Raw genomic sequence first — 23,624 nt, 5'->3', positions numbered from 1 at the left:
AAATAAAAGCAACTAGCAGTAAAAACTGCTTGGTAAGTCAGTTGTACATGCATGGGCAGAAGCTGGTTATTGACAGTTCACAGGACCGACTATGCTAACAAAGTCGTTAACACACAAAAGGAATAAAGATTGACTGCAAACCTATCAGCAAAGATGTTGGCAACCTATGTGCCTTGTTGAACTCATTAATTAAGCAAACCTATTTTGCCCCAAAATTTTAAAATATAAGTTAGAATTTTTAAATGCAAGCTGTTCTGTAAGAGAACCTATGAAATTTGGCTTCCTTTCTAGTTTTGCGCTTTGCTCTAATGCTGTTTGTTACCCACATGCTGCTTCTTGCCACATTTTCGGAGACCTGCCAGCAGACACTACAACTTCAGCACAGTGTTGTGCTCCTTGTGCTGGTCAGGGCACCTAAATTGTATGGCCAGCTTACTGCTGCCAAAGGGACTGTAGAATGATTGCACTTGCGACCTTAGTTTCCATATTTCTGCCATACAAACTCTTGTTTTTTTCCACAGATTTTCGACAACAAGTTATCTGAAATATTTGCCTTCTTCAGCTTTGGTTGAAAGTGACCTACTACTTCAAAAAAGCCAAACCAAAACAAAAACCACAAACAACCCCCCCCACACACACCTTTTTCTTGAAGCAAAACTCTCAGACAAAGCATATTCCACAAGTCTCATTTCCCCAGAAGCCAGGCTAACATGACTGGAGGTGCATAAAAAGCCACTGCAGAGATACCTCATACAGAATACATGCCAAAATAAAGATATGCATTTTCCAAATCATGTGCCACTTCTTGAAACTCTTCAGTTTACATGCACTTTTGAATATAGGGCTTTCATGAACCAGGAATTGGAATAATTTCCACCCCAAAATCCATCACATTTCTGCTGAAAAAGAATCAGAAGTGTTTTGTACACTCTATTATGCAGAGGTATGTATATTGTTGACATTTTGTGGAGAGACTATGGCACTTGGACCTGGAACTATACAATGTCAGTGGAAGTTTGAAACCAAGAACTGACTTCAAAAACCAGCTGAAAGACTGTGAAGCATTCTTAATGCTAGATCCCAGCCAGAACACAGCAGAGCTCGTCAAAAGCTTTCCAGGAGAAACCAACTAAAAGCCAAATACTTGCCCCTCTTTTATGGAGCTTGTTAAGTGACAATGTATTTCTTGTTTTGAGTGTTAACAGCTCCTGTAAACCATAGATCCAGTTCCCTTTCATCTTGCATTTGGCATTTGGGTTTACGGCTATTAAAATCAAAGTTTGCTTTTGTTGAAACAAAAATTGGAAGTAATTCCACTAATTCCATCAATATTTTTGTTCATATTCCTTCATCATTTTAAGTATACAAACTCTATCTACATGATATGCATAAAGAGATTTTCCAGCCTTGGGTACCTATATTGAAATGTAGGTTTCCCCCTTCTGATTGTCACAGATTTATTTTTATTATTATTTATTAAATCCATGCAGTTTTTGACATTGAATTTCTTCATGACCAAGCATTGTACAGCTATATTTTATAATCATTTGTTTACCTCCCTCTCTTAATACAGCTGTCCTTTCAATTTTTTAACATCTAAATGTCTTAATTTATGGCTAATGTTATGTACGAACTATCCAAAGTTTTGGTTCTGGTCACAAAAGCTGAAGGAGTGAATGCGAATAAGATGAAGTCCCACAAATAATTTTACAGACAAACTGGCCAAATAACCAACAATTTGCTATGCACTAAAACATTCTTATCATCTGTTATCAACAGCTCTTATGTGTATTTCAGTACTTCTATTTACATTAGGCAAGAAAACAAAAATAGTAAAAGCTCCATCATTTTTCTCCATCTTTTACAGCCCTTCCAAGTTTCTACTTTTCCTAATATACTTTATTTGTAGCAAGTACTGTCTCTTGGTAAAGGCTGCTGCTTAGACTGTGGTGGTGGTGGGGGGGTGATAAGTAGAATATCCAAGAGGGAGACACTGGCCATTTAATTGCTAGTTTTAAAATAAATTCAGGTGCTGTTCAAACACTATATTCTAACTTTTAACTATCTACAAATGCTGTTTAGATTCCTTGCAGAAAGTTCTCTAACACGTATTCCAGGAATCTGTATAACACAGACACAATTACTTGAATACTATATAACTGATTTCACAAGAGAAGATAATAGCCATTTGTCAGCCATGTGTCACATAAAACTTCATGGAGAAAGTATGCAATGAAAAAACAACTATGGATTTATCACTGTGTGGTAACACCTTCAACATTGCAGTAAACTTTGCTTGCAAAGATTCTATTAGATTTGACAACAGTGGTACCCAATTATATTTAATATTTGGCCTAAACTGTCTTCAGCAAGTCTCCTGCCCTCAGTCTAGAAAACAGTAAGTACAAGATGAAGAATTAGTAACACTAAACCAAGGCACTACTTCAGTAAGTCTTTTTAGATTATTTTATGAACTGGGAATGAACTAGGGGTGGACAAATCAATCAATATTTTTTCAACATAAAATAATCCAGATGTAGTACATGTGGCCCACTCCATGAAAAGCAAAAAAAAAAAAAAAAAAAAAAAAAAAACCACAAGAAAACATGATGTGACCTCAGACAAACACAGTTCAAAGTATCTCCAATACAATAATTAAACACTCTTCGAATATACCAAAACGATTTACCTGACTTGAAACTCAGTAATATTTAATGCAGAATATAGATGCTTGCACAGTTTCTTATATGTTAGAAGAGCTCTTCTCAAAACATACGGTACCAAATTTGCAAAAGTTCAAAACTGAGAACCATTCAAAAATGCACTTCTGCTTTTCAGTTTATTGATATCGAAAAGCAGATAAGCAAGACTTTCTAATGGATGCAATGCTTCTAGTGCCAGCTCAACTCAAATCTTAAGAGGAAGACAGTTTTCTTCTCGATTTTCAAAATAAACACTTTTATGCTAAGCATTTCCATGTTATATAAACCACCTCTTCCAGTTGAAAACTGTTCTGCTGAAAAGTTAGATAGGTTCCTACAATTGCAAATGAGGAAGATTTGAGATGACTATAATGTTAGAGGAAAAAAATAATATTTACTCCCAAAATACTTCTGGCAAGCAGCGGAACCTAAGCTGGGGGATTACCAGGTAAGAAATAGTATCAATAGTATCAGCAATTACAATATTCCCTGTTTAATAGCAGTAATTCTTTTTCTAATAACTGGGATGTGTAGATAAGTCTTCTAGAACAGCAAGACATTTAACAATGTATCAACAATAGTCTGCGAGGTCTTCATTAAAAGAAAACTACAGTATCACCATATACAGAAAAGTATGATTAGCATGGAGCAGCCAGCCTGGGTAACTGCTCTCTCAGAATATGATGCTTTTTTATTTGTCAGACATCTCATAAAACCAACTTGCAGATTTCCCTGAAGGTTGTTTACTATGAGGAAATTGTTAGCTTTTAAGGGGGGGTGGGGGGCTGTTGTTGTGCTACTTTACACTTCTTGTTTTGAAAAGTTTTATCTATGGACTGGACTCTAATCATGGAATAGTCGGAATTGTATATGCTTTATGATTTCACATAAATTACATTACAGATAGAGATAAAGCTTATCAAAGGACATATTTCAACTAAAATGGCAGATACGAAGGGGTAAGATAGATGCATATACCATTAATCTTCCTAACTGCTGCAATATCAAATTAAAATCTTGCGCACACACATGCACACACTCCACTGCAGCAGTGCTCCACTGATATTCCTCTCAGTCAGCCAGGGGCTTCTCACAATAAGTCAGAAATCTGCTCCAGTAAGCTCTTAGCTGAGAAATGGTATTAGTAATAAGATTAGCAAAGAGCACAACTCTCTCTTTCACTGTCTATCAATCTACTCTGAATATATACACACATAACAACAACTGATGCCTCAACCGAAAAAAGAAAAAGTCCTAAAAGATGAACGCAAGCTTGAAAGTAATCAAATACTGCTAAGATTCATATCATTGAATTTTACCCAAGAAACTCTTAAATTACACCTAAGAAACTTCAGAGCACTGGATTCCAAGCTGCATTCAAGAAACAATAGCAAAGGCCATTAAAACTTTTCAGTTTTCTTAATTTTCCTATATGTAGATACTGTAAACTTAGATTAACTATTCTGAAGCAGTTTTTCACATTCCATTTAAAAGACTAATATCTAAATAAATTAAAATAATCTCATTTCTCCATACTGTTATTTTGTACCAGTATATGAAGTTGCCTAATTCAATAAAATTCCAGTATTAAAATACAATGCATTACATCCAGAAAGGTCAAAGTTAATAGGTTTTCTGAGGAAAAGTGAAGCCTAAGGAAGAGATGTTGAAACTAAGAAGTTGCAATATTTCAGAAAGAATATATTCAAAATACTATATTAATATAAGGCCAAACTGTTCATCTTTTCTTCCCTCCGACATGAATTTCAGCATCCATGCAAAGCAACACAAAAGCCAATCACTCATGCAAGTTTAGCCCAGATAGCAATTAAGCAGAACTTCTCAAGGAAAGAAGCCCAACAGCTGTGGTTTCCTCACCTTTGCCACGGTTTAATTTGTAGAGACCACGTCGCATTGTAAATCCAAGTTAAAACAAAAACTGTCAGGCCTCACCTCTGTCACTGAAGTCATCCACAAGAATGATTTCTGCTATCAGGCTGTCCGGAGTGCGGTTGATAATACTGTGTATTGTTCGTAAGAGGGAAGTCCAGCCTTCATTATGAAATGGGATAATTATGCTAGTATTTGGTAGCTTTTCCAAGTAGACCTTGTGCTTACAGCTAGAGAGAGAAGAAAACAGATGCGTAAGAATACAGAGGAGTCTAAGCTAGCGCAAACTGGCATTCACTCGGGCCATTCTGCCATCATGTTTTCTGGCCTCATATCCAACAGCACAATCAGGCAGCACTTTCACACAACTCAGAACAAACTCAGCAATAACAACTAAGCCATTTTAAGTATCTGTAAAATTCTTGCTATTCCTTACCATATACAATAGCTCAAAGAAAAAATTGAACTGACTGGAATTAAACTCTTCCATTCAGTGTAGCCTTTTTTCTTGAGTAATGACAATGGACATACTTTCTACAACATTATTTCTGGAAGACAAATCCTTTTATTAGGAACATTTTTGGAATAGCATATGAAAGAAAAGAAAATGTGAAGTTATCCTTCTTTTGGTTCAAAGCAAAGAAAACTTGTAAAATAGTCTACTACACCGAGAGACAAACTCTAGAAAACAACTAAGTATTATCCTGACTGACCTATATCCATAATATGCAAATGACATTCAAAAGTACAACCCCAACTTTACATATAAACACCAAAAATAATTGCCGCTATTAAATACAGAGATACTACAACATATGACTGGAGATGCAGACAAGCAAGAAAATGTAAACAACATTTTATTTCCTAAATGAAAGCAGAGCACTTCAGCAGCTTAATTAAAGAGCATCTATGTAATGTGAGTGCTGAAACTCACCATTTTTAATACTGACTTATTTATATATCTGTGCAATAAACATATCCTTTAAAAATAAATAATGGTCTTTCAATTCAGTCTCTCCTAATAGCTGAGAACATTTCATGAATAAATGTTTATTGAAACCAATAGGACCTCATCTTTTCTACTTTCTGACCAAAAGAGAAAAGGGACAGTTTGCTCTGTTGTTAACATGGCATTTTCAGCTCTACAGATGAAGTCATTATATGAATTTTTTCCCCAAGAGAAATTTGCACCTTGATAAAGGTGTAAGCAGAATGCCATGACTGCTTTGAGATAAAGTTTAAAGACAGAAAAGGGAAAGAAAAAAAAGAGAGAGAGAGAGAGAGAGAGAGAGACATGCAGTTTCTAAGCATAAAAAAATCCTACAGATGTTTGCTGCTTATATCTTTTCTGAAGTGTCAGTGCTTACTTACAGAAAGAATAACTATGCATATCAAATACTGCTGTAGGTTATAATGTTGATTTACATATATTTGCAGTTTAGCTTGCATTTGCACTTTATAAATGCCATTTAGAAATCAATATTTACCAATTTATGCATAGCTATCACACTGATGTAATGTTCCAAAGAAATAAGAAACTGTTAGCTACTACAGTTGAGTGTTAAGAAAATATTAACTGTTACACAGTTGCTAGTTTAAAAAAAAAAAAAAAAAAAAAAAAAAAAAAAAAAAAAAGCTTTTGAATACTTTCCTAAAATTAAGATTTAGATTTGTGATTTAGTCATTTGTTCTCAAAACAGGACAACAATGAATTTAGTTACAAGCCATTTGCATAAATTATACTTTATGAAACTTCTTAATCAAGCAATTTCCAGGTAGAAAATACATATACATAAGAAAAAAGACAGTTAGTGTGCAAGCAGATGATGTTCTGAAGAAAATACTGATCTTCATCAAGCTTAAAAAAAAAATTAAGAAAAAAATTAAGAAAACCAAGCACCACCTACTGTTGTCAACTGTTTGCTTACAATGCTGCATCCTGTACTAGAAAAAATGTAACTGCTATACAGACGTGTAATTCTTATGCTATTCCCAAAAGCAAGATCTTCTTCAGCATTTACCTCACAACAATACGATTTAAAAAACTATCACGTTCTTCATATGTCAAAGTACATCTTTTACAGGGTAAGAAAAAACGCAACACACAAACCCGAACACATCAGAATGTTGTTTCTTTTTCAAAATACTGCCCTAAACACAGCAAAGAACAGAAATAATGTTTTCTTTTTATATTTCTTTTTTATTTATATTTCTTTTAATAAATCTTTAAAGATGTGCCTAGTAGATAGAACTGCTTTGAAAATTTTTCACAAGACCTTTGTCTAAGGTCTACGTTGAATACCCTGGTTACAAGACGACAACTTACAAGCATTCCCAATGCTTCTTTTCAGTCACTGCTAGTTTTTGAAATCATAATCAGGTCTTTCTGCATACGAAGTATTATCACTAGGTCAGAGTGAATTCTGGAGCTCAGACTTCATAAGCTTATATCACAATTTATTAACAGTACCAACGATATGGAATAAACAGTCTAAAACATGCCTGCATGTCAAAAACACCAGAAAAGTCAACAACTTTTATATGCAACAAGAACATTGACTTAAATCCACAGGTCTTGACCTACTAGATGTAGCTTTACTATTATTTCATTGCATCTGCATCTTACTCATGGGAACTACGTTTAAAACCAAGAAGCATTAGCAAAATTATCAGATAAGCTACTAGAAATACAAATTTACTTTTGACTGTACCAATTTTTTCTAACCAAAGATTTTTAGAAATTTTGTTTCAACACCAGTTCATTACCAAGAACTTCTACAGGGTGCATTTGGAGAGGTGCTGCCAAAGAGTTCGATCATAACTTCAAACTAACCTTGCTTTATTAGAGTAGTTCCAAAAATTCTAGCATACTACTTAATAAGTAACTTTTAATTTTCAGCCAACATAATATCATGCTTTCAAATGTATATGTTTTCCTCCCAGCAAAACAATACTGTCATGATTAGGGTGTTTTAAGCATTCATCGAGTAAACTACAGACTCCGATTTGAATGTGCCTGCTCCACAAAAATCAGCAGGAGTGTTTACTTCACTCAAGTTAAGCATAGCTTAACTACCCTTAACTTTTGTCTCTTACCATCCCATTTTAACAGTGTTTAAACAAGCACTAAGATTTATTAGTTAAAAGTTGTCAAATTATGGTATGTGTGCTATATGAAAGTTAACTGCATTTCCACACAGATATTTTCAACACTACTTTTGATTTTCTAAAGTCTCACAATTTCAGTGCAAAAGTTTTTGTCAAACTTTCATATCCATTTAGAAAATGATAGCACCTGCACATACAAAGTCTGATGTGACGACCTGTCAGCCTCAACCTGAGCACACTGCAACTTATTTGCACACTCTAAATAATTAATGTAGGCCCTGTGCAGACAGTACATGTTGCTCAAACAGACCATCACCAAACGGCAGAATATTTTGGAGAAATACATTAGAGGAGAAGGTTTGCTCAGTTCAGTTCTTTATATTCTACCATTTCCTGCAAAGCACTTAATGCAAGAAATAGTTTTCTGAAACCGTTAAGCAACAGTGTTGCATGAAAAGTTGAACTAGAGAGAAATGGGGGGGGGGGGGGGGGAAGGGGAAGGGGTGCATGCGTTATTTTAATAGTTTCCTGTAAAATCACCTGTTATCTACCTTTTTAATATCAGCAGAGTTATATTTTCTTATGCATTTTTAGGATACAGAAAATCAAAACTAAGATGAAATAAAACCAAGTTTCATTTAGTGTCATGAGCCACAGAACTCTGACTATAACTTGCTTTTTCCTCTCAACCTCTGCTTTTGGCGGGGGCGGGGGGAATCACTGCCACACTGTTAGCAGTATTTCAGACATTTTCTATAGGTAACAAAGATTATCCATGGAAATCTTGTAACTATACATACATAAAGTAACATATCTAAATAAGAAGTACAGTGTTTCAAGATACTACATAATAGCAGGTTATAGCTATTTATTTGTATTATATACTGTTACATATAAATTGCAGCCTCCAAACACACAACTGGGGAAAAGGAAAGAGAAAGACAAAGATGCACAGACAGAAAGAAAAAAATAATAAAAAAAAAAAGGACAATCAAAACTTCAGAGCAAATACAGTAGCCAAACTAGCTTACTTGTTGAAATTCCAATACAAGCAATACAAATTTTACTATTCTGATTTTGTGTCAGTATACTTGGCTTCTTTTAAGCTAACACTTAAAGAATTGCTTGAAATCCATTTAAGTTAGGTATATTGTTAAAACATTTTCTGAATAGGGATGTCACATCAAGGTAGGGCTACTAAAGTGAGTAGTTGGTACTAGAGCGGTAGTTTTTCAGCAGAGCAGTGAGAACAGAATCCTCCATCTGGACCTACTGAAGAATACAATTTGGCATCCTAGTTGTGCATGGCAGTTGTTGGGTATTACAGAACCCTTGATTTACAAACACAGGCTACAGAACAGAAGCTGGAATTGTATTATAAACTGAGTGCATGTGTACAAATTCAGCTTATAACACAAGGTATGTGAAACATTGCCACATGGAAGCCAGGTGATATTTTGGCTCCTTTTTATTGAAAGTCTACATAGAAATAAGATCCTGAGAAATGTGAGTGGAATCAAGGCAGTGTTGCATTTTTAATTCTTTTTGCAACACTTCAAACCTGTTGATCATATTAATCTAAACTTGAAAAAAATTTCAATGAAGTTAAAAATTTCCAGCCATTAAAAGTAAACGCTATCTATTATGATAGGATGACAATATTCAAATTATACTAGATTGGGCGGGTTAGGGTTGAGAGAAAGGAAGCCTGACTTTACTAACAATGAGATAGTGTCCTTAAAGTTATACGAATGTCATTAAAAGCAGCACAAAGTTGTTACCAATCAGTGTTTCTGAAACATTGTCTAGATTTTCAATATTTAATGTTCTAACTAGGAAAAAAGAAGAAAAAAATAAATTAATACCAGTCACAAAGCCACTCCTCATTAATAATTAGAAAAAATTCATACTGTGGTAAATTTTAAATATAGTAGATACAGAATTCAGAGGTAGCAGAGTTAAAGTCTTAGTCATTCATTATTCAAGTTATTATTAAAGCTGATTTTAAAATTAAGTATTTGAGAGAAGGTAAATCTTGAAGCCTTCTTTATTTTCATGCAGATTCTAATCTTCTTAACATCATTAGAAGTAGCAACCAACTTCTGAAACAACTTCCATAATAGCCTCACTCTCCAAATTTCCTAAAGCATTTGCTTCATGTTTCATTGGAAAACACACATTTTGAAATTAAGAACTAAGATAAATAGTATTTGACTGGATTATTGAAAAATGATATTAATATCTGCATACAAAATAGAATTAATACTGGCTTTGAAAGTATGATTCCATCATTTGTGTTGTTTACTATATCTCTAACCTTAATAATATGACATCCAAAAAAGCTACTTTAAGATAATTTACTATATGTGGTTTCATATTTTAGTCAAATGATCTTTTTTATTCTGGTATTTTTATATGACATTTGGATAACTATAATATGTTTGAAAATATATTTAGAAAGTATAAAATGTTTAATAACATTGTTTGGGGGAGTAAGACAGATTTAATTTGTAAGATTATGAATGTTAACAAAAATGTCTTATATTCCCTAATTAACCACAAGGATATTAAGAACTTCCATTATATCCAAGTGAAAGTGTTGAAAGAACCAACTTGTTGACTTCTATTAAATCTTGGAATACTAGGAAATCCATGAAGGACTGGAAACAAATCATAAGATCAATATTCAAGAAAGGTTAGTAGGTTTAAAAATAGATGAATAAGCAGTTCAACCAGACTTCAGTCTCAGTTGAATAAGGGTTTTCTCCAGGACTTAAATGAATATAGAAAAGATAGTAACATAATTGATGTCAATCAACATTACTTTATAGCTATCCTTTTCATGAAGAAAACACAGTGCAACTGATAAATGCAACTGTACCAACATAGAGCTTTAGTATCATCCCACTGATCAAGGAATTAAAATGACAAAATCAGTGGGGATTTGGAAAAAAATAAAACAAACAGGCAACTATGCAACCACTAGGTATTTCAAAATAATGTTAATATGAAGGTATTATTTGTTATTTTTAGTTTGTTTTCATTAGGATCAGTTTTTGCCCTAGTGTTATTTTCATCAGGAGAAATCTGTCATGACAAGATTGATTTGAATGGTAAATGATGATGAAGACAGGTCATTTGAGTTTGAAAACTCAGTTCTGCATGTGCTGCAAAATGACTCATTTGAATGAAAAGTATTTTAGCAGAAACATACACAAACTCTTGGAAGAAAAAGCTCCCACAAAATTTGGTAATTTTACCTATGAGATTCAGGGCAGAGAACTAAATCAATCTGCCTGAAATTAGTACACCAAATTGATTTTTGCTTCAGCTTTGATTGCAATAATTTCTGTGAAAGTGTTCTCAGTAATCAGTCTTGGCTTGGCTATGCATGTATGCTCAACCTCTCTGCCCTTACTCATAAAGGAAGGATAAATATTCAAGGCTGTTAAGGGTATGTTCTTAGACTCTTCTTCCATTTTCATTACATTTTTCCTTACTTTCATCCTTACCTCAATATTTTTGTTTCCTCACATAATTGAATAAGTTTATTGCATTTTTAATGTTTAATCCACACGTATTTTTGATAATTCTCAGTTGGTCTTCATATTTTATGATTATTATTTGCCGATCAGACCTCCCCTCCCCCAGAGCAATTCCTGAGTGACACTCCGCTACCCCCCAATATCATTTTGGGGTAGTATTCATTCACGCTGATCAGGAAACCATCAGGATGTACATGAAATACAGATGCCTGTAAATTAAGCTGCTGGAGTTAAAGTCTTACTACCTCTTCCTGGATTTCCCTTACTCAGTTACCTGACTAACACAACCTCCTCATCAATGGTTGGTAAGCAACCACTTCTAGAACTAGAGGCTTTCTTTAAAACTGAGAAATGAAAATCCATTGTGTTCTCTAGGTTGGGTTTTGTTGTTGTTTTGGGGGGTCTGGGGACAAGAGGGAAGAGAAAATATACATAGTTCAATTTTTAATTTTTTTTAAGCTATGCACCTACCCTAGATATTTTAAATTGCAGAATTTTTTCAGATAGAGTTCAGTGAAGTAACAAGTAGTCTTCTGTTTGCACTTAAAAAACAGTGGCCATGAAAAGAGATTTTAAGACCTTGGAAAGCAAGGAAGTTTCTCTAAAAAGTATAGTAATCAAACCCTGAATTAAGAGGTTTAGAGGCAGTGGGGGCGAGGGGCGGAAATGCACATACCTAGGACTCATGGCATGAATACAATTCTGAGGGTGAGAAGAACCTGACACCTAAATCTGGACTACTGCTCCTACTCAACAGGAGCATCTTCTATTTAACATTAATCTCTTTATCTGTTATATTCTAAAAGTGTCTTGTATTTAAACATATTAGATATCTAAGTGCAGCACACCACCATTTATCTGTTGAATAATAGGGTCAGTGACTAAGGTCAAGAGAATGACTATTTCTTAGCATAAATGCTAATACATTCCTGCTAACTTTTTACTTATTTAATGAACTTATTCTGAGAGTAATAAGTTCTGTGTTAAGTCTGAAACTGGTATCTAAAATGCCTTGGCAGAAATGCCTAAAAAGAAAATCATGATAAGCAACAGTCATCCTGCTTGTTAAATCATTCCTACTTGTATTTTCTTACTGAAGGTATTAAGTTAGTGTTTAGAAAAAAGGGAGTTTAGACAAACAGAACTGTGCAGGGGGCATTATGCATTTCCCTTGCGCAGATCCTCAAAATTATGAAATACCATTAGCAATTTAACTTTTTCAGAAAAAAATATTGTATATACACAAACACGTTCAAGTATGGAACAAAAATAATACAGCATAAACAGTATAGTTCCATTGACACAAAATGATGGATTTGCTGATGAATTAGTTGCAATGGCATTTTCAAGATTACTATCTGAAATCAAAAGCCACAGTTCCTTGAATTAAGCTTTCAAATATTGCCATCCTCAATTAATTTTGTCTTTCTTTCCATGATAAGCTATTTGAGAATTTGGTATCTGATATTTCTTATCAGAAAATAGTACTGAATCCCTAAATGGTTCCACTAGAGACTGTCAGAGAAGATTTTAAAAATTGAGGGCATCTATGCAGGGGCATGAGTTGTTTCTAAATTAGTTTTCAAAGCAGTAAGTACCTTGCTGCTCTCCCTGGCCAAAATATCTTCTTCCTCTCTTTCTTCCATTATTAGGTACATTACTGTGCACTAATCTTGTGTCATTTCAAATATGGCTGCATTTCAGTATCCCCATGAGTACTGTAGTTTATTAGTGCTTTGAGAAACTGAATTTGGAAAGCTGCACAATACTCTAACTATACACAGCCATCACAGAGTCACAAGAAAACAGCTACTATGAAATCAAAGTTCTTTACACAAAAGGCAAGATGGAATTAATTTGTAAATAATTTATATAGTGAAAAATGTTAAATATACACAACTGACAATGTGGAACTTCTTACTAGCTACGCACTTGGAAAGCTGTTCCTACCCTTTGTTATTGTAGCTGAGCACTTGGCTCCAGGAGTTCAAGGCTAATTCATACAAGGGACACAGACTCATACTCACTCTAAAACATTTAACAGCAATTTAACTATTCCTTTGAGATACAGAGTTCTTCACTTAGATAGAAACAACCCGCCAAATTGAGAGTTTCAGGGGAAAGGGGGGGGGCAAGAACAAAAAATTTTTCAGAGTCAATTTTGACTTTTAGATGGTTAAAAGAATAGCATGAGGTTGCACTATTCCTGAAATAATAACCTGTCAGAGGAAGAAAAAAAAATGTACATCTGTTACAAAAAAATTCTGAAATCTATTTGCAGCAGGCACCAATATAACGCAGCTTAAACAAGGACCACTCTATAAAAAGAGAGATACTGAAAAGGACTTAAAATTCTAGTTGTTACTCAGTACTGAGAACTCCAGGGCTATTATGGTTTCATTTTGCCTCAAAAAAGGGGGCCCATTTATGCCCTATTTCCAGGGGGCAGAAACAAACAAACAGTGTCTTTTTACTTCAAGGTATAGTGCTGTTTCTGTTCAACTCCCTGATATAGAATATAATTAGAAAAATAGTTCCTAAAACTTCTCAGTAAGGTAAGGGGAGAAAACAAACAAACAAACAAAAACAAGAAGCCCCACAAAACTGCAAAACCCTGACCTTTACGGCTTATCTGTAAACAGAAACATCCAGCAGCAGAAATCCGCAAGCTCCAGAGAAGAGCAACTGAAAGAAAACGAGTTTCTAAGAAGCTGAGGAAGGAGAGCAGTGCTGGCACCATTTCAGCCACTTTGCAGCAAAAGCCAATTCATAAAAGCGGCAATTTGTTTGACCCTGTGGTTATAACAACAACAACATTTTATGCACATTAAGGGATACCAGTGGCAATGTCTTGGCCAGCTACCAGGTTCTGTGCCTTCTAGACACATGAGCAACCTTGTAAACTGCCCTTTCTGATACGTAATAGCACAGGCGAAGTTAAATGTCTTGCAGACATCCCTTTGCTGCATTTAGGAGGCAAGATAGCAGCCTACAACAGCAGTTACTGCATCGTAAAAGTACACCTCCTTTTCTCTTCTTACAGAAAGTGCCAAAGAAAGTCAATGCACAATAAAAACAGAGATTTTCAACTTTTTTCACTGGTTTTGTCAGGACACACTTTCTTATTTGAGCTACTTTTCAGATATGACCTTTTTTTCCCCTTTATCGTGGAGAATACAGTAACTTCTGGCACCTAGATACTGAGAAACCTGCTACAAAGCTATCAGTACAAAATATTTTCTAGGGAAGATTTACATAGTAATTGTCTTAGCATGTCAAAGTATTCAATTTACAGCAACAAGCTTCAGTCACACAGTTTCTGTCCCAATCTAGCCTTGTCAGCTGGAGCTGATAAAGCAGTGATAACTAGTAATTTCTATTGCCGTTTGACAATCTTTGTAAAATTAGCTTGCATGTGGTCTGATGGAGAGGAAAATAATCTTTATTTTCGCAGTGGCTCACAGCTGGGGAGTAAGCATGCACTACTGGGTACGGACCTCAATAAGTGTCAGAATACTGGCCCTACCAGAACATTTAAACCTACTCCAAGGCTTTATTATCATTTTTCAGAAAAAAAGATAAAGTTGTACAGTAGAAATAGTTTACATTATTGCTATTAAAGCACTAACGTTCAACAACATGCCTTGGAAACCAAATAGGGAACATCCTGTGCTCTTTATCTAGGTTTTTCTCCCAATACCAACTGCAGCAGATCTGATAGAGCTGAATTAGGCACTTGTTACTTTATGCCTAACACATCACTTTGGCCTATGGTGGATAGTCACTCCAAATGCACTGCATGGCTTCAGAGAAGTCAAATATAGTGATTCTAATCAAAATGGTTCATCTAATGAAGTGAAGAACATCAAGAGGCAGACAAGCTTTACCACACAAAGCACGACTATGTGCAAAGTTCTCTTTAAGATGATAGCCAGGTATAAAACCACCATCTATCATGGAAAGCTCTTACAAAAATAAAATAAAAATAAAAGTCACCTTTTAGAATGCTTTAGAAAAGTTATTAATTTACCCTTATATATTAAATATAGGCTTTGAAAAATGAGTGTATATGGTAATTTTATACCATCTCAAAATCCCTTAGTCCCAGCAAGCTTGCATCAGCAGGCATCTATTACTAGACTTGTATTTCAGCCTAAACCTTGCACTTTATTACCTATGTATTACCAAATTCTAGCAAGTAGTCTGAATCTACATACATACACATATATATATATATATTTAAACACAAGCTTTTTCTGAGAGGATTACAGAAAAATAAAAGATACTCAAAATTAATTCATTAACATTAACCAAACTTATCTGATTCAAAATTCAGACCTTAGTATAACCAACACAAAGCCTCTGTGTTTTGAATCTAGACTGACTGAAGGAGAATGAACCTTTTTTGTTGTTGTTTTAAAGTGCTTTCCAAACACATTACTTTAGGATGCAAATAAAGCCTGATGTTCAACTGAAGTTGAATTTCTGTTTCAGAAATCCTAATCATCTCTTTACCGCTTGCCCATCACACTCCAAAGCTATCCATTACACTTATACAAACCTTCAACATCAAAGTCAGCCACACCTTGCAGCAACATCTCTCCCTGCAAAGCAGACTGCTGCTAAACAGATTGCATCCAAGTTCAACGTAAGTGGGAATAGAATAGGATACTGACAATCATCTAAAAATTCTGTTAAATCAACTAAATATGGCAGGCAATAGAATACAATTTATCTAGTATATATAGAATTCAAGGTACAAAATAAATCCTGGAATGCATTTTATCCAATGATTCCTTCCTCACCTGCAACTATATTAGAGCAGAGAATTACATGAGCAGCATCTGATTAGGCAGGAAGCACAGAACTCCATAGTGTTACAGGGTTACACGCTTAGTTGGAAGACAACGAACATCAATTCCTCTCAACAGCTCGGAGCCTGCTGCTTTTCACTGCAGAGCATGCATGCCTTAGCATTTTAAGTGGGATCAAGAGCTCACTTCTGAAGCAAGTTTCTCAGTGGTTCCTATTCACCACACAGTTTCAGAGCAAAAGAACTGGGTTCTTTCTGAATGAAACTAAACCAGATGTGCTCATACAAATCTAATGGGCATTCAGTCCACAGTATTGGACTAGAAGAAGTCTGCAATTAAATCCTGAAGTGCCTCCAGTATGGACACTGGGTTCTCGGCATAAGCCACCTTACTCTACAGGCCTGCTCCTATTGCACTGCTGCCTCTTCAAGTGGAAAAAGTCCCGAGGCATACAAGCTGTAAGAGCAGGGATAAAGACCCACCAGCCCTCGGCCTGCAGATTTATCCTTTGTTAATCCAATGAGGAGGACATTGAAGCATAAATGGAAAAAGCTCTCAAATATGAAGTTGTTGTATAAATATTTTTACATGCAACTGGATAGCTTTCAGACTCTAGATTTTATAAGCAAAGGACAGTGAGACCTCTAAATGAGTAATTAGTTATTCTAACTGGCAAACCTGAATGAATGTTCAATAGAAATCCCTCTTTGGGATTCCAGCAGGCTGATAAGCGCAATGAAGTTGTGAGGGTGAGAATATCACTCCAGTCAACTTACAAGTCTGATGTGACATTTATGCTAAAACTAACCATGCCTAAGTAAAGGGTTTTTGTCCCTGACTACCAAAGGAATATAGTGGTCACTCCATTATCCATGTTTTAATCAACTGATAATACAAATCATCCAATAATACAAACCATCCTAACTTGGGAACACTTCAACCATGTAAGATAGCCAGGGCACAGGAAGAGCCTTCAGAATCACTTTATTTCAAATTCTTTCTGGTCCTTCTCAGCACTATCTCCACACATACATTGTCCTTTATCCCTTCTTTTATTGATCATTCCCCTCTCAAAGCACAGGAAATTTAACATACTTTAATTACTGTATTTCTTTATTCTTGAGAATTCATTGAACAACTGTAAGAGCAAACCTTCAATTACTTCAATTGAAACATGAAGTAAACAGTAAGCCTTTTTGTCTAAGGCTTTTCTTATTTCTTCATTGCCTCTCCAAACATTGAAGCAGAAAATATCCCGGCAGATACCTGGTGAAAATAGCATTCATTTTTATTAGCAATTTTGTTGTTTACTGAACATTTGAAGCTCTCATCTCTTCTTGCTTGATGAACAAGCCATTATAAAATTAAAGATTTAGTGTTAAAAGTATATATGCCACAAGTTTACACAATATTCAATGTACTAGACATTTTGATATGGTTATGCTAACATTAGCTACGCTGAACATTCAGCCAATTATAATTTAAGCTCAGGCTTTGCAGTTGGCCCTTGCAGTCTTTATTAATATGAATACCTATCATTACTGATTCCTGGCACACATCACAGGGGAAGAGCATGCCAGCTCTGCTACTGGCAAGCCTGTGCATCATCCTACTCTACACCTACATATGCTCACCATTCCCTGCTACTTCTGTTTGAGAGTTTGTTCTAATGAGGACAATGTCACTGGCAAGATTTCTGGCTGGGACAAACTTCCTGGAATCAAATTTCCAGATTAAAATCATTCTTTGACATGCTGCTCAGTATTCACCTCATGAAACAACTAAAAGGAGAATTTAGATCAATTAATAGAGAGATGGACAGACTTCTAAGGACAATTTGCCTGATATATTTCAAGCATCCACTTTTGAACGATATGTATCATTCCCTAGAAGTGCTTCCTTTCCATTTTCCATTCCACCAGAATGAAAGCTTAAACCCATTAGCTGGCATGACATAAATGCCCAGAGTTCAGGAAGCTGAAATCCCACCATCTGTATAGGTTGTCTTTTATGTAGCCCTACCATTGAACATCAACTCCTCCCCCGCCGCCCTTCCCTTCTGACATTATCTATTGCTCCAACTTAGATTCATATATAAAGTTTCTTTAGATTCATAGAATGTCAAAAGCACTCTTGGAAAACAACCACAACCTGACTGGCCCTATTCTTGCTCCCCCTAATTTTGAATGTTTGCATCAAATGCAGTTTCTCTGCAGTATCTGTGGTCCACTACTGTTAAGTAGTAGCTTTTGCAGTTGCCACACTCGCATTACATATTCTGGGTACTTGTAAGCTTTTCCTGCCCTGGGGAATATGACTGAAGCTTACAAAAAAAGCCTCCAAAAGCTGGTGGATAGGTTGAATGAAAAACCGCTGTTCACCAAGCCCATCAATATAAGAACTATGGGGCGTTTGATGAAATTTTTAAAAATTCTGTTGTTACAGAGCAGGCAGTTATCTTTGCATGCAGGAGGCTGCAAGGACAGACAGAGTGGAGAATTGCAGTAAGAAATTAAACAAGAACATGCACAACAGGTCTGTATATGGATACTAACAAATATAAGCAGGGACATATCCAAAATCCAATTACTGTGGATGCTGAAAGAGTACAAGAGGAACAAACGGGAGAAAGTACCAGGCTCACACGTCTCTCTCAGCATCTCCCAGGATAAAATAATGGCCAAATGGTCAGACCCAATAGCACATTTCTTCTGTTCTGACAGGATAACACCAAAACACAGCCAGAAGATGAGGGAGCAGAAGGTGCGAATAGTGTTGAACAGTCAGACCCTTTGGACCACAACTGCCAGAGTTACCAGTACATTCTCATGCCCACTATCATGCCCTGTGGCCAGTGCAGCCTTTGGAAAATTAGTGCTTGATGAAGTTATTCATAATCTAACCAGGCAGAACAGAAAGGTGTTGCTTTTTCATTCTAGCCTTGCTGTGCGCTTGCAGTCCTTGTTACATGACACATAAAAGCTATTTCTGTTACCAGCAAGAGCATACTGCTGGCATTCACTATGCATCAGTAGTATTAGTCCTGAAATTTCAAATACTTAGAAATGTGCAGTTTCATGCAAATTCACCTGAGATACATGTCTGATTGTACTAATACTATGGTATGAAAAAATGCATGAAAAGGAAGCAAGAGTAGGTATTAAAAATAGCAATGCTTTTCATAAAGCTATTCAATTATCTTTTACTCGCATCACATTAACAGCATGCAGCATCACGACATTCACCTATGAAGCACAAGGGTTCGGATCCCCAGGACGTTCTGTATTTCTCATCCATCTCAGTGAAGTCACATCAGTGCTTTCTGATCGCAATATTGTATTTGAGGGTTGAAAGTTCTGGCTTTAACCATTGCCAGATGCTAATTGCTTGGCCAGCCCCATATGCACAGAATTGGCTGCAGGATAAATATCCTTAAATATGCCTTTTCTCATTACATTTAGATTTCGCAGTTACATTTGTTACAGCTTGCTATTTTCTCAGCAGTATGGAAGGCATTACTGCAATCTAGGTAATACACAATGCATTTAAAGCCACAAAAACTATTTTTGTCCATTTGTATAAAGAGTCTTATTTGTTTTACCAAATTCTTTTCAGTAAACAAAACCAAGACTATCACAGTAACAAACAGGCATGGACTCTTCTCACTGGCCTAGTAGAACACTGCAACCTGTTTCTTCAACCAAAGAGGAAATCAATTTTCAGCCACATTTTAGCTGTTGTTGACATAAGATTTAAAAAAAAAAAAAAAAAAAAAAAAAAAAAAGCACCTAAAAATCATCCCATGTTATTTGTTACTATTAATACAGACCTTGCAGAGAAAGAACTGACAGCGGGCATGACAGAGACAGAAGGCCACAAGTTTTCTTTTGAGTACAGAATATTCCTGATCCTGTTTTTGAGGAGCTGCACTTTGAATGAGATGCCCTGAAGCAATTTCAGAGAACAATCTGGTGAGGCTTGGAAATGAGGACATTGCCTGTAATATTTTGGAATGCATGACACTCCACCTTCACTACATTATTCAGTGACTGCATAAAACTCTTTGAGGAGCAGAGTAACAACCTCCAGCTTTCTCACTACTTTGCTAAAAGGACAAATCGAGTTTAATCACTTGCTCTGCACACAGATGAAGTTAAGGTAATACTAGTAAACATGGGTACGAAGCAGTGCAGCTCTCTGTAGAGAAACCTGAATGCACACTTTTGTGAAGTACTGGAAGTGGGCTAGCTGGCTTTGTGGTTTGTGAGATAACACTCAGATTAAGCACAGGAGCAAGCAAGTTAAAAATAAGTTACATCAGCTAGCTTATAACTGTGCTATGCCAAGTAAGCAGAGTACTACTTTAGTACCCCTTGATTTCAGTGGCGTCAGCCCTCTGAACAACGAGATGGTACCTGAGTTAACTGTCTTCTGACAAGGGCAGAGACTATTTGGATGCCTTTGAGCTAACATTCAGGGCTTTTCAAGGAGCTTTCCATCATTAGGCACAGAGAGGGAGAGAGAGGGAGAGAGAGAGAGAACGGAAAACAAAGCTTTCCTCATCTGGAAGGAAAGAAATCGCAAAAGGATAATTCTGGAGCACAGAAGCCTGCTAACAGCCTGGCCTTACTACGTAGTTACCGAAGTCACTCACACAAGTGTTATGATTAAACTTACTTTTTTCAGAGCCACACACAAATGCTCCTTAAAGCACAACCTCACGTAGGGCAGAAAAGTTAATGAGTTCCTTCTCTCTAAACAAGTAGGAAATCCTTCCATATGTGACAGGAACTTCAACACTGCCGAGATGATTTCTAGTCATCAGATCATTAAAGCAACATTATATCATGACATTTATCACTGCGTGTTTTACAAAAAGTAGAAATCATTTTTTATTTCTATGCCCTAAGATTAAACTTATGCAATAGTGCTAGTATCAAGTAGAGCTGGTTGAACACATGGTCAAGTTGCTCCCTAACCTTTTTTTTTTTTTTAAATAAAAATGAGCCTGCTTTTTTTTTTTTTTTTTTTTTTGAAAAAATGTAACAGCAAAGGGATCATATTTATAATTAGATTTTTTTTTCCCACATAAAACCTGGAAGTATTGGGGGGCAATAAATAGTGAAACACATAACAATAGTGTAAACTTAAACAGTGAAAATAAATGCTTACATAGTGCTGCTGGTAACAATTTTTCAAAGTGGGTTTGTTTTCTTTTTTTTTTTTCTTTTTTTTTTTTTTTAAACACAAATAGCTGATAGTTCTGAACAATTGACATTTTGCTGGTTTAGTAAAATTGTCCTCTGACTGGATGCTATCAGCTTCAATAAATTGACTTTACTGTGCATGGTACACATCAAACTAAAGAAATCAGGAACAGCAAATATTTGGCAGCAAGATCGGCTACTGAGTATTCAGATTACTTTGTTTGTAGAAAATGCATGACATACTGGTAGGCAGAACAGTTAAGAAACGAAAGCTCGAGTTCATCAAGTAGATTATTCACTAATCACTCAGCCAGCTCTTAGCCTAATTTATCTGTAACAAATACCCATAAAAATATCTAAAGTAACCTATTCTTTTCCTTTGTACCCTGTCGTAGAATGTTGAGGAGGGAAAAAAAAATCCCCCCTCCCTTCTGCTTAGCTAGAAATTAACCATTAAAAAGAAAAATCTTGTCTTTCATGAACCACAATACTTGAAACCACACTTCCAAAGACACACAAGAACGTCAACTTTGACTCAATAGCTCACAGCATAACCTGCCCTATTTTCTGTCACTTAATTAGGGGCCTCTTGTTTACATCTTACTGTCTTGTTTAGCCACATTATTCACTTTTGTTCACCAAACCTACCAGACATCAGCATTCACTTCAGCAAGGCCCCTTGTCCTTCTCACATGCAATATACACACAGGATGGCATTTGTCCTCTAGTACTGGATTGATCCTATAAAGTATTATGCTTCAGTTCTCCCTCAGATAAACACCCATCTGTCGTAAAAAGCACAGCATCAGCTTTCAGAGCTCATGAAGAGCTGTCCTTCCTCACTCTGGTACCAGCTCAACGGCTTCCAAAAAATCACACTGGAAAGCTGATCCCTGAAGTTAGTGGATTCAATTATTTCACATAAAAACTGGGAGTATTAGGGGGAAACAGTTACACAGAAAACTGCATATACGGTCAGTACACTTTCTTGATGGAGACTAGAAAACAAAAAGCAAAACCAAAAAGAATTATTTTCTCAGTCTAGGGCACATCTGACCAGGTTCTTTAGCCCCTGTTCCTTTTTACCTTCCAGGTTACTGAAGCAGCTTTTACTGATTAGCATCAGTTTTCCAATTTTGATTAAACTTTGACTTAGAAAGGACAAAATAATGAACAATAATATTGTGAATAATTATTGTATTTGTATTGATTCACAGTTACACAGAAGTAATAGATCTCACTTCCCTCCTATTTGGGGGAAAGGAGAGATGCAACGTTCTTACCCAATGACAAACCTGAATATATGCATTTGTACACACAATGCATATCTATAAAGACTTTTCTGACTTGCCAAAGTGAATGAGAACTAAGTATGAAACCTTCTATGCTTTTAGTTTCTTTTATCATCCAATGAAAATTCAAGAGAAGATCAAAACAAAGAACTAATTGCTCCAAGAGTACCATTATTATTAATACTTTTATCAATAATACTTTTATTAATACTTTCACTATTATTGAAGAAGACAATATGCATATCTTACAGTGCATTTGTCACAGTTTATGGAAAGAAAAGCTCTTCAATACAGTAACTGGGAATTTGTACAGAATTCTGATTAGAAACTACCGTATAATTACAATATTTATCTCAGACTGTTTAAGCATCTCTCTCTCCCCCACATGACTCTCTAAGTAAACCTAGTTTTCTGCAAAGTTTACTAAATCACAATGAAGGAATAACAGTAACTCTGCAACTGTTCCAAAACCAACCAACCAAAAATTTGCAAGAAACACCGTGGTATATTCACTGGAGTCAGAAACTAGCAACTGACTTAGCATTATATCATGACAGGACAACCTGCCACACTGTATGATTAAAGCACTAGCGGTCTCTATCAGATCCAAAAGAAGTTCTTGAAGTTTTAGAGTGTCAAAGGTCATAATTCCTGGACTTGCAGTGCTCGCTTTAGGCTAGCCAACTACGTGCACATCCATAGTTAGACGTCTCCACCTACTAGGGAGGAGACTATGACAGAGAGCCAGTGTGCACCATACGGGGCAACACTATTTGGGAAAGAACAGTGTTTGCAGTCTCCCCCTCCCTTCAACACAGCCATGCCTTCTTTTGACAGAGGATGTCCTAGCAAAAGCAGAAAGCTTCCAAGAGTGATGCAAACCTATACAAACGTCAGCGTCACACACATTCTTTATAAGTGGCAACAGTTTCGAGAATGAAAGAAATATGAAAAGTTTACTGTATTCGTGCTTTGGACAGAGCCATCACATACTAGCTTATTTAAACTCTGATCACAGTCATTTAAGTTTCTCAAGAAAGCAGAAAATAGATAGTATACATAGCAA

At 35.8% G+C, this 23,624-nt stretch overlaps 1 protein-coding gene across 6 annotated transcripts in view; it reads right to left on the bottom strand.

Moving 5' to 3' along the window:
• Positions 1–23,624, bottom strand: part of GALNTL6 (polypeptide N-acetylgalactosaminyltransferase like 6) — a 512,820-nt gene that overhangs the window by 277,728 nt on the left and 211,468 nt on the right. For all 6 annotated transcript variants that reach the window (XM_064510969.1, XM_064510967.1, XM_064510971.1 and 3 more), the window contains one exon: positions 4,656–4,822. In XM_064510969.1, coding sequence (XP_064367039.1) covers positions 4,656–4,822 — 167 coding nt within the window. The remainder of the gene's footprint in view (positions 1–4,655; positions 4,823–23,624) is intronic.

The sequence above is a fragment of the Dromaius novaehollandiae genome, chromosome 4 (assembly GCF_036370855.1).
Source record: "Dromaius novaehollandiae isolate bDroNov1 chromosome 4, bDroNov1.hap1, whole genome shotgun sequence".
Taxonomy (NCBI): domain Eukaryota; kingdom Metazoa; phylum Chordata; class Aves; order Casuariiformes; family Dromaiidae; genus Dromaius; species Dromaius novaehollandiae.
This window is presented reverse-complemented; position numbering and strand designations above follow the sequence as displayed.